Source organism: Suncus etruscus, chromosome 3 (assembly GCF_024139225.1).
Source record: "Suncus etruscus isolate mSunEtr1 chromosome 3, mSunEtr1.pri.cur, whole genome shotgun sequence".
Lineage (NCBI taxonomy): Eukaryota > Metazoa > Chordata > Mammalia > Eulipotyphla > Soricidae > Suncus > Suncus etruscus.
In genome coordinates this window covers 161936247-161953288 of record NC_064850.1, presented here as the reverse complement: position 1 = coordinate 161953288, position 17042 = coordinate 161936247, and the positions used below count along the sequence as shown (strand labels likewise).

The following is a 17042-nucleotide window of genomic DNA, read 5'->3' as shown; positions in this document are numbered from 1 at the left end:
AAAACGATTCCTCTAGGACAGGGCAACAAAATGTTGTACGGAGGGCTGCAAACAGCGAGTTTGAGACCCCTGCTTTAAAGAGTGAAATCACACCTGGCAGTACTCTGGGGTTACTCCTGATTCTGCGCTCAGGAATTGTTCCAGACGGTACTTAGAGGAACATATAGGATGCAAGGGATCAAACCCAGATTGACAGTGTACAAGGCAAATGCACTACAGTACTTGCTTCTCCGGTCTCCACATTTGGACAAATTCATAATGGATAACTAAAGCAACAGAAATTTTGGTTTCTTGAATGTACTGATGTAGCAGATTGCTTAGTCCATCTACCTTCATATTATAATGTAAAAAACAAAACTTTCACTTGATAAAACTACTAATTTAGGAAGTCCAGGATACACATAAAACATTATGAATTAGATTCTATATATAGGAGAAGCTATATACTACATAAAAATGAAAAATGATTTCTTGAACATCAATTCTCAAAACCTGAGAAAAATTATAAAAAATATTTAAGTTACAAGTGGTATAATATAAAAGTTACATGAAACTGCAATTGGCTTTAAGTATATTTTTTTAATTTTAAAAAAGTCAATTTGTTATTAAGGCAAGAAAAATGATCAATAAATTATATTAGATTGCTGCTCTACGTATATATATATATATATTTATATTTATATTTTTGTTGTTGTTCACACCTGGTGATGCTCAGGTGTTATTCCAGGCTATACGTTCAGAAATCGCTCCTTGCTTCGTGGATCATATGGGACAATGGGGATTAAACCCAGGTTCTTCCTGGGTCAGCTGCATGCAAGGCAAACAGCCTATCACTGCACTATCATGCAGGCCCACTTAATTACATATTAACTGACAATGTTTTAATTTACCCATTGGACCATTCAGACTAATTTTATTTTTATTACATTTGAATATATAATTACTATCCTTTTAATTTTTATAGTGAAGGGAGGAAAAAATTAATTCATAAGCATAAATTCTTGCATTGTGAATGAAAAATCAGAAGAAACTACAAGAGTATAGAGAAAAAAAGCCTGGGTGCTGGATGACATAGTTCCGTTATCTCAGTCCCCTGTTGCTCATTAATTTAATCTTAAAGACTCTCAAAGAACATTAAGAATAAGCATTCTCAAAAGGCATTGTAATGTAGTGAACTGACAGCTTTCTACAACAGCCTGTAATGGCAAAAAGTTAGGGTATCCACAATTCTTCAATTGCTCTTTTGTACTTTCTTGGATATGGTTTTGATGGTAACAAAAAGAATCAACAGTTTTCCATCTGAGCTTCAAATATAAATTATTTACAAATTCTCATGCACCCCCAATTTATACCAACAGTGTTCCAAATATATATCACTGGAAGCAAGTAAAACAGATAATTGATGGGCCCGGAGAAATTAGCACAGCAGCGTTTGCCTTGCAAGCAGCCGATCCAGGACCAAAGGTGGTTGGTTCAAATCCCAGCATCCCAATGATTCCCATGCCTGCCAGGAGCTATTTCTGAGCAGACAGCCAGGAGTAACCCCTGAACACTGCTGGGTGTGGCCCCAAAAAAACAAACAAACAAACAAAAAAAAACAGATAATAGAGGTTGACTGTATCAATGGAAATCCATCACTCAAGAAAATGAATTGAAAGACATGTTTCTTCTAATGATACATTAAAATTGAAGAGTCATCTTCTCTTTATACAGCCTAATCTTGACTTTAAACTGAATTTTGCATACATGTCTCAAATTTTTTAATTTGGGCTGGAGCAATAGTACAGTGGTAGTAAGTTTGCCTTGCATATGACCAAGCCAGGTTCAATCCCCAACATCCAATATGGTCCATCAAGCATAACCAGTAGTGATTCCTGAGTGCAAGGTTGAGAATAACGCATGAGCATTTCTGAGTGTGGTCTAAATATAGAGGCAAACACAAAAGTTTTTTAAATGGTCAGCTTTTTCTAACTTTAATAATATTTAACAGTTGTATTATGATGGACAATTCAACTCCTCTAAGCCTTAGTGTAGCATCTGTAAGAAAGTTTGACATATGGTTGGCAAAGTCCTTACCAGAAACTAATGCTTTCGTTTAACTGAATTTTTCTCTTTAACTTTATTTTAATGCAGAGAGGTTATTCTAATGCCCTCTGAACTTAAGGAGCTTTACCTTTTAAAATATATTCTTTTTTTTTTTTTTTTTTTTTTTTTTTTTGTGGTTTTTGGGTCACACCCGGCAGTGCTCAGGGGTTATTCCTGGCTCCAGGCTCAGAAATTGCTCCTGGCAGGCACGGGAGGACCATATATGGGACGCCGGGATTCGAACCGATGACCTCCTGCATGAGAGGCAAACGCCTTACCTCCATGCTATCTCTCCGGCCCCTAAAATATATTCTTAAGGGCCCGGAGAGATAGCACAGCGGTGCTTGCCTTGCAAGCAGCCGATCCAGAACCTAAGGTGGTTGGTTCGAATCCCGGTGTCCCATATGGTCCCCCGTGCCTGCTGAGAGCTATTTCTGAGCAGCCAGCCAGGAGTCACCCCTGAGCAACGCCAGGTGTGGCCCAAAAACAAAAACAAAAACAAAAACAAAAACAAAACAAAAAAACAGGGAGACTGGGCCCGGAGAGATAGCACAGCGGCATTTGCCTTGCAAGCAGCCGATCCAGAACCTAAGGTGGTTGGTTCGAATCCCGGCGTCCCATATGGTCCCCCATGCCTGCCAGGAGCTATTTCTGAGCAGACAGCCAGGAGTAACCCCTGAGCACCGCCGGGTGTGACCCAAAAACCAATATATATATATATATATATATATATATATATATATATTGGTTTTTGGGTCACACAATATATATATATACACAATATATATACACACAATATATATATACAATATATATACAATATATATACAATATATATACAATATATATATATACATTCTGAAAATTATCCCTTACAAATTTAAATAGCAGCAAAGCAACCCCCTTTATTGGGGGTGAAGGGCTAGGCCACACCCAGCAATGCCAAGGCTTTACTCCTAGCTCTGCACTCAGGACTCACTCCAGGTGGTACACAGGGTTCCATAAGAATTGCCAGGAATTGAACTGGTTCAGCTGCACTGCAAGGCAGCACCCTCTGGATTATGATCTGGCTCAGCTAATCTCCCTTTTTACAGTAGTCTTAATTTTTTATAATAATTTTTATTGTGACCAAAGTGGGTTACATATCTTTCACAGTAATATTTTAGCCTTAATTTTACCAGAGGGCACAGCTACAGTAATAGGAACTACTCAATCCTATACTCCTTTATGACAGTGATTTTAAGCTAGGTGAGTGAGAACTAGAATGGGAAAGTGCATATTTTTTTAATATAAATTTTTATTTTGATCATAGTGGCTTACATATTGTTGACAATAATATTTTAGGTACATATTTACATAAAATCAGGGGGGATTCCCATCGCCAAATTGTCCTCCCTACACCTCCGTTTCTGTCCTACCTCCCTTTTCCTTTTCCCTCACCCCAGGGCGGCTAGAATATGTGGTCCCCTCTGTATCTAACCCACTACTTAGTAGTCTTGCACCTGTTTGGTCTTGATGCCTCCCTTAGTTCCCCCTCTAACTGGAGTCAGGACTAGCTAGTTCAAGTTGTGTGGTTTTGTTTGAAGGAGAGAAAAGCAATAAACTGGGGTAAGAGTCTAATACCCCGACAATGGGCAGAGTCCTTCTAAAGGCTCTCATCATCACTTTGGGAGATGGAGAAAAAGAAGGTGAAACACTCCACTAGTACCAAAAGAAGTGTCAAATATCCAGTGAGGGCTCCAGCTATATCGATAAGCACCACACAGAGCAGACAAAACAAACAAACAAATAGAAAAAAACAAAAACAAAAACAGACAAACAAAAATCATGCCATGGTCTTGAATTAAGAAACATGGCATAGCACATAACGAAAGAGAAGAAAGGAAGAGAAAAAAAAATAAATGCATATTTTTAAATCATATAAGTATTTGCTAGTCCTAGGTAATCAAAATGCTTCAGACTCTTTCACAATGCTTTATTCTAGAAGAAAATAAATATATGTGCCACTGTAACTAACAAGTAATTTATAAAATTTTGGAAATAAAAGCTATACTAGGCAAGATGAAAGGAATGGTGTTGAAAAGTAAATGAATTTCATTTAAGAATTAAGATCCCAAATACATAAAAATGTGTTGACAATAAATTTTCTAGGTAATTACAAATAGTACTTTCTACATTTAACTCACCAGTTCCTTCTTGGGATAAAGGTGTAAAAGTTCCAATGTGATTTTTACTAATCCGTACACGTAAAAATTTAATATCTGAGCCATTATTTAGACTGTCACCTGCATAAATCTATTCCCCCAAATAAAAACTTTTCTGCTTGCCATTTTCCACATCTAGCATCCAGCATGTCACCTTTAATAAATAATAAATAACAAATTGAATGATAATGCTTAAGCAAAATGTTGTATTTCATGAAGACATGTCAGGCAAGAAATACCTCAAGAGCTGAGGCTAGCACATGGCCTGAAGGGAAATGTGCTTTGCCTGAAAATTTTACATCTTTGGTAATACAAAAAGAAAACAAGAAAGGACAAAAAACTGGTATTTTAATACCCCCCAGTGAGGGAAAATTGAATAGATGATGAAAAGAATAAATAGGTTGTAAATATCTGATTATTCTTGACTTAAGAACATTTCCTAAGTAATTAAGTCTTGCTACTTTTGGAACTACTCATTTTGGCCTCCTTTTCATTTACTAGATGTTTATATTAAAAGGAAAACACGGTTAATAATCTAGAACTCCTCCTCTATCTAAACATGGTTTAGGAAATTTCATCTATTTTTATAAAGTTGTACCACAGAAGTAATAGTTGCCACCCTATAATGTCATCTTTTGGATTAATCATTTTGTTAGCAATTATGCTTCAACTCAGTGTTCAAACTCCCTAAAACAAGACCATCCATCTGTAAATACAAAATCAGCAATCAATAATAAAGAAATGTGAAATTTTTATTTCGTCTATTATCTCATAACGTTATCTGTTCTCATAGCAATATTTTCTAAAAACAAATAAAGTACAATTATACACTTCAAATACATCTTACTTTTGTCCATAAGTCCAAATCTTTGCTCAATCACCCTCTTCATGTTGGATAAGCAGGAAAATTAATGTTCCTCTTTATTCTATATATTCCAAATCAAAATGGGTCATGGCAAATTTTCTTTGCGCTTCCAATCCTATTTATGATTGTACAACTAAAAAATTTCAATGCATCTCACCTGTTAAAGGTAAGATCTTAGACTGAATGTCAATATGTTAGAAACTCAATCAGTAGCAGAAAAGCTGCAAAAGGAATAGGGGGTAAGAAGGCAAGAAAAGGTGGGAGGGAGAGAGTTTATTTACTTAATATACATTACGTTTCTACTTAAAATAAAAAACTCATCAGATTTTAAGTATTTAAAAAAGATCAGTGCAAATACTCCTGAACCAGACAGTCTATGCCAGTTCTGTCAAAGATAGCTCCATGAGTTCAAGGTTAATAAGCCTCATTTGCCTCAGTTTCTCTTATCTGTAAAATGGATGTTAATATATACTGATTCAAAGGTTTTATAATTTGTAAGAGTCCTTAATACTGAGTCTTACATAGTAGTTAAAATATTATATATTTGTTCCTAAATACCTATTTATTAACTTGCTTAACGTGTTGCATTAAGTATAGTATATTTTACAACTATATAAAATTAAGGATATAAAGATGTGATTTCCTTATCAATCTTTTGAGATAAAAGAATATTTCTTGTCATGAAACACCACATATTTTATTATGAACTTAAAACAGAATTTAGAAATTTCCAAATTTGAAAATTAAAAAGATAAAACACTCATTTAAACTCAAAATACGTTTCATTGATTTAAAAAACAGAATTGAATGACAAAGAAGAAAAGTATGGAATAACACATAAATCCTCAAAAGAAAATTCTAAGATCTTAACGATATAGATGTACTTAAGATTAATTGAATGAATATATGTTCTAAGCTTCCACAAGGCCCTAAGATCTTACAACTAAGCCCAATAGTGAGCACTTAAATTATTAAGTATGCAGGTATTTATTTAACTTCCTATGTTATAATCTGCATCTCCACAACTTTATTTGAATTTTTCTTATGTTCACTACATAGTTCTGCATTGACTTACGGAAGTTCTATGAACATATCTAAAATCTAAGTCATGATAACCAACAAAGAGTAGAGACAGCAAAGTTTGATGCAAACCTTGTTCAATACTAAACATAAAATGGTCTTAACTTTAAAAGTAAAATAAAAGTTAAGAGAAATCATTTCAATTTCAAATGAGCTCTCAGTCAACAACATTCAATTTGATTTTATGTAGTATCTGAAGAAATATAGGATAAAATCCCAAATTGTCATGAAGCAAACTGAGACTTTTGAAAATTACACACTATAGATTTCAGAAAACCTGGCTTAACAAAATATTATAATTTATATTCCTCTGAAAACAAATCAACTATAAAAAGAAGTTCTCATGTCAGCATATCAACTGCTTTGCATTTGAATCATGTTGTCAAGTTCAAAATAAGTAAGCCAAAGAAAAGTCATTTAGGCATGTGGCAATTAAGATAAAGTGAAAAGCGCCACTTAGAAAAAAATTAAATGAAATCACACTAGTTTAAATGCTTACTTAATCTCACCCAAAGATTTTTACCTGAATAGTACACTTCGAAAGACAATGTAATTTCATATCTATTTCTTTCTCTCTTTCTGCCCTGCAATATTTATAGAGTACTCAGTATTTCTGAAATAAATTATACCTAGATCTTGATAAAGCTGAAATCACTTAAATTACCTCTTTGTTCAATTATTTGGAAGAAAGGAGTAAAAGGCTTGACAAAATGAAAAGATGTATTAAGAAATAGCCATGTTCAGAGCTATAATCAAGTACCAAAGTGAATACTGATGCCTTGAGGGTTATATGCAGACACCACAGCTATTTTTACCAGACTTAAAATAAAATTTTATCTGAATATATACATTATACTTGAACAGGCAACTCTGGCCAAGTGTTCACTGGCTTATATGTTAGGAAAAAAAAACATATAAAAACATGTCCAGAGTGTATAAAAATAGAAGCAAGTTACTATGTTAACCATATTGTTATAATGTCTCCCAAGGTCAATACTCAAAATTCTAGAACTATTCTGATAATAACATTCTATGCCATGAGTGCTAGAATGTAACATTTTAAATACTAACTCAACACAGAAAAAAAAAATCACAAAATACATTCCTCCAAAATTCATATGCTGAAGTCCTAACACCAATTTACGTATTTGGAAATAAGGCCTAAAGAAAATGAGTGAAGTTGAATGAGATCATAAGAATAATGTCTTGGGGCCGGAGAGAAAGCATGGAGGTAAGGCATTTGCCTGGAATCCCGGCATCCCATATGGTCCCCTGAGCCTATCAGGAGCAATTTCTGAGCGTAGAGTCAGGAGTAACCCCTGAGAGCTGCTGGGTATGACCCAAAGACACCCACAAAAAAAGTATAATGTCTTGCTCTTGATAGAATTCATATCAAGACACTAACTTGAAAAACATGAGGAAAATCTGACTACAAAAGGCAATGTGTTTGCAGTGTCAGAACCATGGGGACAATGGCTTTAATAATGGATTATCCATGAAAAAATTGAATAGAAGTATGCTGAAATCAGGAATGTGACCTTTAGAATATACCTTTTTGTTTGTTTAGGGTCATATTAGTCAGGTGTTAAGTACTTAGCACTACTGAAATGTGCAAATAACAAATAAACCAGATCTAATAATTCTACATTTAATCTTAAAGAAGACCTGATATTAGTTTTCACTGTTCATATTATAAATGTAACATTATCAGAATACCATGATTTCATGGCATTCATATATAATACAGATAGATAACAAATACTATATCTGGCATTCATATGTCATACATATAGATAACAAATACTATATCAGGTTTCATCTACTTATCACAAACATTTATCTTTGGATCGACAAGTTATTAAGTGCAATCTATTTTATAAAATTTGTTGATTATAAATAAAAATGCTACATAATTTTTTTCAGGTAAAAATGGATTTTAAAAGGGAGATTGTGTAAATTTAAAGAGACCCTGTAAGAAAGCAGTGATTAATCTAACTTAGAAAAAAAATAAATGTACAGAATAAACAGTCATGAGTTGGGATACAGAGCAAAGGGTACTAAAAAGTTAATATCTTCATAAGAGACAATATATTTGTGAATATTTAAAAGAAGGGAGTGGGCCAAATCAATAGCATAGCGGTAGGGCATTTGCCTTACATGCAGCTGACCCAGGATGGAACTGGGTTCGATCCCCAGCATCCTCCCATATAGTCCCCATGCCAGGAGCGAATTCTGAGTGCATAGCCAGCAGTAACCCCTGGGCATCACCGGGTATTTCCCAAGAACCAAAACAAACGAACAAAAAAGAAAAGAAAGAAAGGAGTTAAATTGAAGTTAGAGATAGTACTTTAGGCTAGGTGTTTGCCTTGCATACAGCAGCCATGGATTCAATCCCTGAAACCCATATGGTCCCCTGGGATCTCCCAAGAGCAATCCCTGAGCATAGAGCCAGGAGTAAGCCTAAAGATGTCAGGTATAACAAAATAATAATAATAATAATAATAATAGTAATAATTTAAAATAAAAATAGACTGAAATTCTTCATAATGACCAATCAAATGTTATGTCATATTCTAGAGACCTACTTACAAACAGTCCTGATCAGGCATCTATAAGATTTTTGTTTCTGTTTAACAACACCTGTCTCAGTCACTCTGAGACTGAGAATCTGAGAATCTGACTATATACACCATTTACACAATGAAAAAATTAGACATTAGCAACTGGCAGGGAAGGTACTGCAAACTAACAAGATAATTCTAAAATGCCCCAACACAAACCAAGTAGACCAGCGTTTTAGTTGTGAAAGGAAGGATGGCATCATGGAGTCTGAAGATAAGAATTGATTTTGCAATAGAAATTATTTGTGTTTCTTTCTTATCTCTAGACAAAACATTTTCAGCAGCTAGAGAGAATCATCTCCTTTAGCGGTAATTAGAAACGTAAATCTCACCGGGAAAAATGTCAAGAGATTTTTATTGTTTGTCACTGTACATGGTAATAGAATTTTCTGACACTTTATCCTGCTAAAAAATGCAACATATTTAACAAGGCACAATACAAAGTAGAGATCCTAATTTCAACATATCATAACAGGAATTACAAAACAGAAAACACACAGGAATTACAAAACAGAAAAGACAAGTAGCTAAAACCAAATTTTCTAATAATTATCAGAAGAAATAAAAGCTATCATTGATATCAGAATAATTAAAAATCTTGTGTTGAAAATTGAATGTTCTCCATTGCAAAAACAAAATTAAGTACCTATTCTGAGTAAAAATGAACACAACAGAGAATATTTATAAATCTTTTCAAATGTTTTTACTATTATGTTACTATACACTGTTACTCTGAAATGGCATCTAACATAGTATTTCTTTAAAATAAGGCATATTTAAGCATGTATAAATGTTCCTCACAAATATACCATGTCATGGGGCCGGGTAGTTGGCGCTGGAGGTAAGGTGTCTGCCTTGCAAGCGCTAGCCAAGGAAGGACCGCGGTTCGATCCCCCGGCGTCCCATATGGTCCCCTCAAGCCAGGGGCGATTTCTGAGCACATAGCCAGGAGTAACCCCTGAGCGTCAAACGGGTGTGGCCCAAAAACCAAAAAAAAAAAAAATATATATATATATATACCATGTCCACTATTGTTGTAGCTTTTTATATGTAATGGTGAGGAGCAAGGAGGAGACAGGGCTGTTGTCTATATTTTATGGTTGCCTCACTTCCAGTACCAAACTATTTACCTATTAAACAATAAAGTGGGAACTATATCACAGTTCATGCTACATTAATGGGAGGTATCTTGCAATGCATGAGAAATTATCACTTAATAATAAATGGCTATTCTGCACACACTAGATGAGCATGGTAAATATCACTCCTTGACTTTTCTGCATGCCTCCTGGACAGCTCTCCCACAGAACACACATTTCCTTGTAAGCAGCATTTTGAAATTGTATTAACAGAAAAAGATAACCTCAGCATGTAAAATATTTCAATCTTCATTGTAAAGGGATTATAACTCTCGACAATTTAATTATCTAAAATCAGAAAAGGAAAATTGATACAATCATAAGTCTTCCAAATCAACATGATAACTGAAGTTAGTCCTCTTTTTCAATAAACTGATTTTTAATCACCGAAAACAAAACCATATTCTACAGTAACACCTTAACTCCCTGAGGAGGATAAAATTTTCAGCAGAGTAGTCCAAACAAGCAGATCACCTATCCAACCACAAAAACAGAACACTGGGACACACACCTTTATCCTCTTGACAAAACAAAATAACTACTTGATGATCAGATTCTGATCATCTAAAATGCATTCCAAAGAGCTGTTTCATCAACCATCCCTAATTCAAATACAAAAAACAGAGGTCTGAAAATATCCAGAATCAGCTAAACTAAGCCAATAGATATAGCAGAAAATAATGACAAACTGATTTAAAAAATCATGTTACTATACATAAATGAATGAAACTAAGATATACAGATTGACATTTAAAAATTCTAGAGAATCAATTCATGCCACTATTATGTTTTTGCAGTAATAACTATATGCCCTTGTGATTATTATATTCATTTAGTTTCCTTTTTTATTTCTTTGGGTTTTGGTTTGGGGCCACATCCAGAGGTGTTCAGAGGTTACTCCAGGCTCTGCATTCAGGAATTATTCCTGGTGGTCTTGGGGAACCATAGGGATGCTGAAGATCAAATTCAAGTTGGCTTTTGCAAGGCAGGTGCCTTACCTTCTGTACTACATGTCTGGCCCATCCATTTACCTTTCTAAACCCCCACAGAAACTACTTGCCTGGCTGGCCTTTTCAAATGGAATTTAATCATACACTACACATTTCATCAATAACATGAAGGTATACAGAACATGATATAGAAAAGCAGTCCCTCTTTTTGTCCTGTCTCCATGAAAAGTATGTAATTCAAAGTGTCACTTAAAAGAGTGGAAGATAATATAAAATGTCAAGAAATCTACTGCAAATGAAGTAATGGTATCACATCTAATAGTCACATTTAAGTATTCACAGCAGTTTTGTGATAGCTACTGTATCTTTTATTGTGTTATAAGCTTAAACCAGAAGCCCTTACAGTGTTTGAAAACAAGCAACAGTACAATAAACTCCATGTTCACAGATCATCTGTCAGAGCCTCTGAGACTACATATATTTGCTGTGAGTACTCAAAGCTCTTAGCTTCCTTTGATTAAAAACAAATTATCAAAAAATAAAAAGGCAAATACAACATATGTAATGTTAAGAAGAGACTAATTCTTAAAATACAAGCCAGCGTCATCACTAAGTGCCAGGAAATTAACAACTTGAGAAGAAGATTATTTACTCAACAAATATTTATTGAGTATCATCTGAGTGCTGAGAGCATTAGAGACCCTGACCTTGAAAGAGCTCACAGTCTGGCAGGAAAACAAACAAGGACAAAATGACAGTAAATGCTAGAGGAGATTTTGCAGGGCAAAGGAATTCTATGGTACTTGAAACAAATGTTATCCATTTTCAACCAAGTTTGAAAAGAAGATGGACAGAAACCTATATTATCTACACTAGAAAAACAAGGTAGAGGGGTGAACTGTTTCAGGAAAGTTACATGACTTCTCGTTCATAGGGAAAACCATCAGAACGTTATGACCACCTTTGTAACTTTCAATTTTCATCTTCACTTCATCAAGCAATTCACAAGTATGCATTTCTTGTAAAATTTATTATTAAATATACCATTAATAAATACTAGGAAATTAGCCAGTTGACCTTATGGCAGCAGAATTTCTATATAATTTAACTAAGAAAAATAGACACTGTTATACTCTACTGACTTAGCTTAGCTACCTTAAATATGTAAAAAACAATGATTTGGATGGTAGCATAATAGTACAAAAGTAGGCCTAAATAAAAGTCAGTATCTTCTCCCAGACAGCACGGTTTGTAGGAAAGTCTGAAATTCACTCAAAATAGTTTTGATTATAACTTTATATACTTTTCTTTTAGAGATACTTTTATAGACTTTTATACTTTTATAGAGATCATTTTATTCTCATTGTCATATTATTGTATCCTATAACTGAAAGACAAAAGAGGTATGAACACTTACACACCAGTCATAGGTAATGACAGGAAGGAGGAAAAGTCAAAACAAATGAAAATATGAATTGAGAACCTTTAATACAGAATTGATCTGATTTAAAAAAAAAGAAAACAATACTGTAAATAGAACTGTGATTTCTTTCTGCCTGTTTCATCTTCTATTCAACCTGAGTTTTGTATGGTGCTTTTGATATCTATCATATTGCTGCTATGGCTCATCAGCATTTATAAGAATCAACTTATTTTTCTCTTAAGAAGGATATTAATAGACTGGAAGGAGAATTACAGTTAAACAGGAGGCTATCTTTCTATTTAAATACTTTTTGGCTCTTAAAAATGTAGGGGTATTTTTTTAACTATGTACATTTAAAGCAATTTCCTACGTGGAAGTGTAGCATTTTGAAAAATATGAAATAATGCTATTATAATATTAAGTGTAAGTAAAATGCTGCTCAGGACATTGGTACAGAAAGTTTATACTACCTGATACAAAACAAATTAAAGTAGCACAATTACTACCGTGCAGAACAGCATCTTAATGACCAAATTTCAAATGTCTCCTTATAGAATATGCGCTTTATATCTATTTTGGCAGATTCTCTGGCAAACACAAATATGAAAGGATGAGGGCCAGGACTCAATTGGTCTTAGGTGCATTGGTAGTGTTAAAAAGAAACATAACTAAATATCCTAGCCAAAGACAACAAGAATGAAATCAAGAGAGCCAAACTTTAATAATCCAAACTTAAAATGGGCGTGCTACTGGAAGGCCAAGGCCAAAGGGGAGAGTATGTGATGCACCTGGGGAACGCTGGTGGAGGGAGGTTAACACTCGTGATGGGACTGTCCCTGATTCATTGCATCTTTAAAACTCAACTATGAAAGATTTTGTAAATCATAATGGTTTCAATAAAATTAAAATTAAAAAAAATCCAACATTTGACAGTCATTTATCTCCTACAATATTTAACTCCTCTCTGTTTTTGACTAAGACACAAAAATGTTCCATGCTTTCTAAGTAGCATCAATATTTCATGGTTTTTTACAGGTAGCAAGGAAATAATTAAATTCCAGATATCTCCATGTTGTTCCCTAATTTATCGTCTTGACATCTGACCTAGAATAGGATCTCCTCTACTAGGAAGTCAAGCTGTCAGCAATTTCCTTCCCCACTAGTGCCCACACTTTGGCTATTTGTGGGAGAATAGGTATGGAATCCAATATTCTTTCTTCAAAATGGGTAGACACAAAAGGCTCCATAATATATAGCTGAAAATTGGAACTAGACCTCATTGCTCTCACTGAATTGGGATGTTCACCGATTGAACTTGAGAAATACCACAATTAAACAGGGAGGTGATTATTACCCATACTTTTCAGTATTAGGAGTTATGAGTAATAGTAATATCTTAAAAAATATTAGTTTTCCTTCTTAAAATGTCTCACTCAATATTTGTCAAAAAATTTCAAAAGGTAATTCACCAGGTTTCATTTTAACCAAGTGCAACCACTTTTTTCCACCAAGCTCTGGCAAATAGAATAGTTCAGAAAAAAATTCTATACAAAAACGACAACTCTGGTTACTTTCTTTGTAAAGAACTCCTTTTTCTCTCCACCAGTAAGAACATCACAATGACCTTAAAAGGCTGACTAAAGTTCAAACACTAAAAGTAACACATGGACTAAAAGATCATCACATATAAGAAATGTCACATTAAATAAAAAAGAATATTATTTGGCAAAAAAATGTGAATTATGTGTCAGTTTGTGTTATAACATGGCTGAACCTTGGAAACACAATGCTAAGTAAAATAAGCCCATCACAAAATATTATTCTTTTGTCCAGTTTAATCTATAAGGAAAGGGTAGCCAGAGGTTGTCTTGCATGCAGATACCTGATTTCAATAACCAGCACCCCATATGGTTCCCCTCAGTCAGCCAGACATAACTCTTGAGTACAGAGCAAGGTATGGCCCATGAACACAACCCATAAACAAAATAAAAAATAAATTAATTTATATGAAAAGTACACAGTAGGCAAATCTATAGACATAGGTAGATTAGTGATTATTGAGGGCTGGTGAGAAGAAAATGGGAAAATGATACTAATTGATAAAATATTATATTAATGCATATGGAGTTTCATTTTAGCATAATGAAAGTATCCTAAAACAGGCCTAGTAAAATTGTGATATGTATAAAATTAGTGTTAATTTTGTGAATATACTAAAAACCACTGAACTCTATATTCTAAATGGGTGGGTTTTATGTTGTATGAATCATATCAGAATAAAGCTGCTATTTTTAAAAACTCATCAGCTGATTAATGATGCTCAAGTAAGGAGTTCTAAATATATGATATCTAAAATTTCAACTACATTTATTGGCACTTCAAATTTTATCAAAGTGAGAACATTTTAATATCCATATCCTAGATTCTAGCTATTAAGCCTGCAAAGTGTTTCTTTCAAAACTCTTTCAGAAATGCAATCTCTTCTTATAATAGAAGTAGGAGCTCCAAAGAGAGGCTAGTTAGAGATAGACTAATAACTACACTAACAACTATCATGACAATGGTAGTGAATAAGAGAAATAGAATTCCTGTCTCAAATATAGGCAGGGGTGGGGAGGAGTAAGATTGCATTGATGGCAAGAAGGTTGTACTGGTGAAGGGAGGTGTACATTTTATGACTGAAACCCAACTACAAACATGTTTGTAGCCATAGTGCCTAAAAATATTATTATAACAAAACAACAAGGGGCTAGTTCACACAGCCTACTGTTTGTTGACAAAATGTGTTCTATATTGTAATTTATTAAAATACTATAATCTATAATTTATAATGTAGCTTATTAAGCTAATAACAACTCTTAAACTGTGATCATCCAAACTATCACAAAGTAATGTGAAGGCAAGTATTTAATTTTAAAAAATTACTATATAAAAACCTATATCAACCATTATTTTGCAATTATTAACATTGAAATTATTAATTAAAATAACATTTTACAAAAATAGATACTGACCTTGTTTCTTTTAAACCTTCTTTCTGAATGACTTCCAATATCTGCTTTGCTGTCATTGGTGAGTTGGGATGTTTTTCTAGTGCCTAAAAAAATAAAGAAAAACATAAGGTTTCTAAATTAAAGCACAAAATCATTCAAAATAATGTGCATGTAAATCATACAATGGTTTTCCAAACTTTTTAAGGGAAGGGACTGCTTTGTCAAAAGGTCTCATCACACACCTCAAGTGTAAAATGAGAACAACATTTTTCATCACGAATGGAGATTAGTGCTAGTTTTTGTAACGTAGAGGGGCTAGTCTTTTAAAATAAAAGCACAAAACACTCACCCAAAGCAGTAAGACTTAAAGAAATGAAGTTTAAAATGTGTATCATTTCCTTTATTAAAAAACTGCTGGTATGTTATATTTAAGTCATATCAGGCTGTTAAACTACTTTCTAAATTCCCAGAGCTTTGGAAAAAATGGAGCCTGAATATTACCAATGCCAGAGAAAAATGTTCTGATCAGAAATAACTGGATTTGTACTTTAGTAAACTGCTTTTGTATAATCAAATGAGGAGGGGAGATTCTTCAAGGCCAAAATGTGAAAGTAGCACACAGAAATCTGAGTGACTCATTACACTGTTTTCCAGTTCAGGTCAGTTTCCTTTCTTTTGCCTTTTCCAATTAATTTTCAATAAACCCCTTCATCTTCCCATTCAACCCTTCTCATTTTTATAAACTGATTCCCATTATCTTTTTTCCCCTTCTTTCCTACATGGGAGTGTTCTAGCAGATTACACCATCTTCCCTGGACATTAAGTTCCTTTATTTGTCCAGGGATTTGGCTATGTGTTGTGAAAGTAGTAAACAACAGTGTCCACACTGTTCCCCAGCATGGACTGCAGGGACCACCTCTGGGTACAAGACACAATTCTCTACACATCTTTACAATCATTTCCTCCAAGGGCAGACGGCACCTATTTAAAGGTAAGTAGAGTAGCTGCTTGCACATTGATGGCCCGTTGCAACTTAAGTACTAGTGTTCTAAGTTATGCTATTGGCTAGAATATTGATTATTATTAGAATGAACTGTGTGCTGTAAAAACTAAAAGTTGGAAATTCTTTCAAATATTTTCCAACAAGTTCCATGGTCTCTCTATGATCAAGTGGCCAAATTTTTACTAGCTCACTAGCAAAAGTTCAGTTCCTCAAAGTTTTATAATCAGCCAGCCCCATCTTACCATGAGGGGTAGGGTCACTCTGTTGTTTTTCACTTTCTAGTTCCCAGCAAATTTCCCCATTTTTTCCCAGTCTATATCAGCCCTTTGGTCATAATGGTTAAGTTCTTTACCATGAGCTTCATTAAGAAAGAATGTACAGATGCAAGTAAACTAATAGGAACAAAGAAAAATTGTCCTCACGGAAGAGGGCACTGGAGAGCTGAACTTAAACTGGGAAAGTCGGGGGAAAAGAAGGGCATAGCTGTATAGGAGAGAAGTCTAACACATAAAAATACTGTTTTATTTTTACAGGCAAGAAGAAAACTGCATAAAAGAACTGAAAGGGGAGTAGATATTAGGTCACAAAGAGAAGCATAAAGGAAAAACATGAAAACAAACAAAAAAAGATAACAGAATTTGAAAATAAGAACTGTAAGTAGAGCAGACGTATTTATGGA

At 34.1% G+C, this 17042-nt stretch overlaps 1 protein-coding gene across 1 annotated transcript in view; it reads right to left on the bottom strand.

The window, feature by feature from the left end:
- The window catches only part of ASXL3 (ASXL transcriptional regulator 3), a 151558-nt gene that overhangs the window by 134020 nt on the left and 496 nt on the right, over positions 1-17042 (bottom strand). The window contains exons 2-3 of the mRNA XM_049769721.1: positions 15382-15464; positions 13939-13941 (exon numbers count right to left, since the gene is read on the bottom strand). Of these exons, the coding sequence (XP_049625678.1) occupies positions 13939-13941; positions 15382-15437 (59 nt within the window). The 5' untranslated portion in view covers positions 15438-15464. The remainder of the gene's footprint in view (positions 1-13938; positions 13942-15381; positions 15465-17042) is intronic.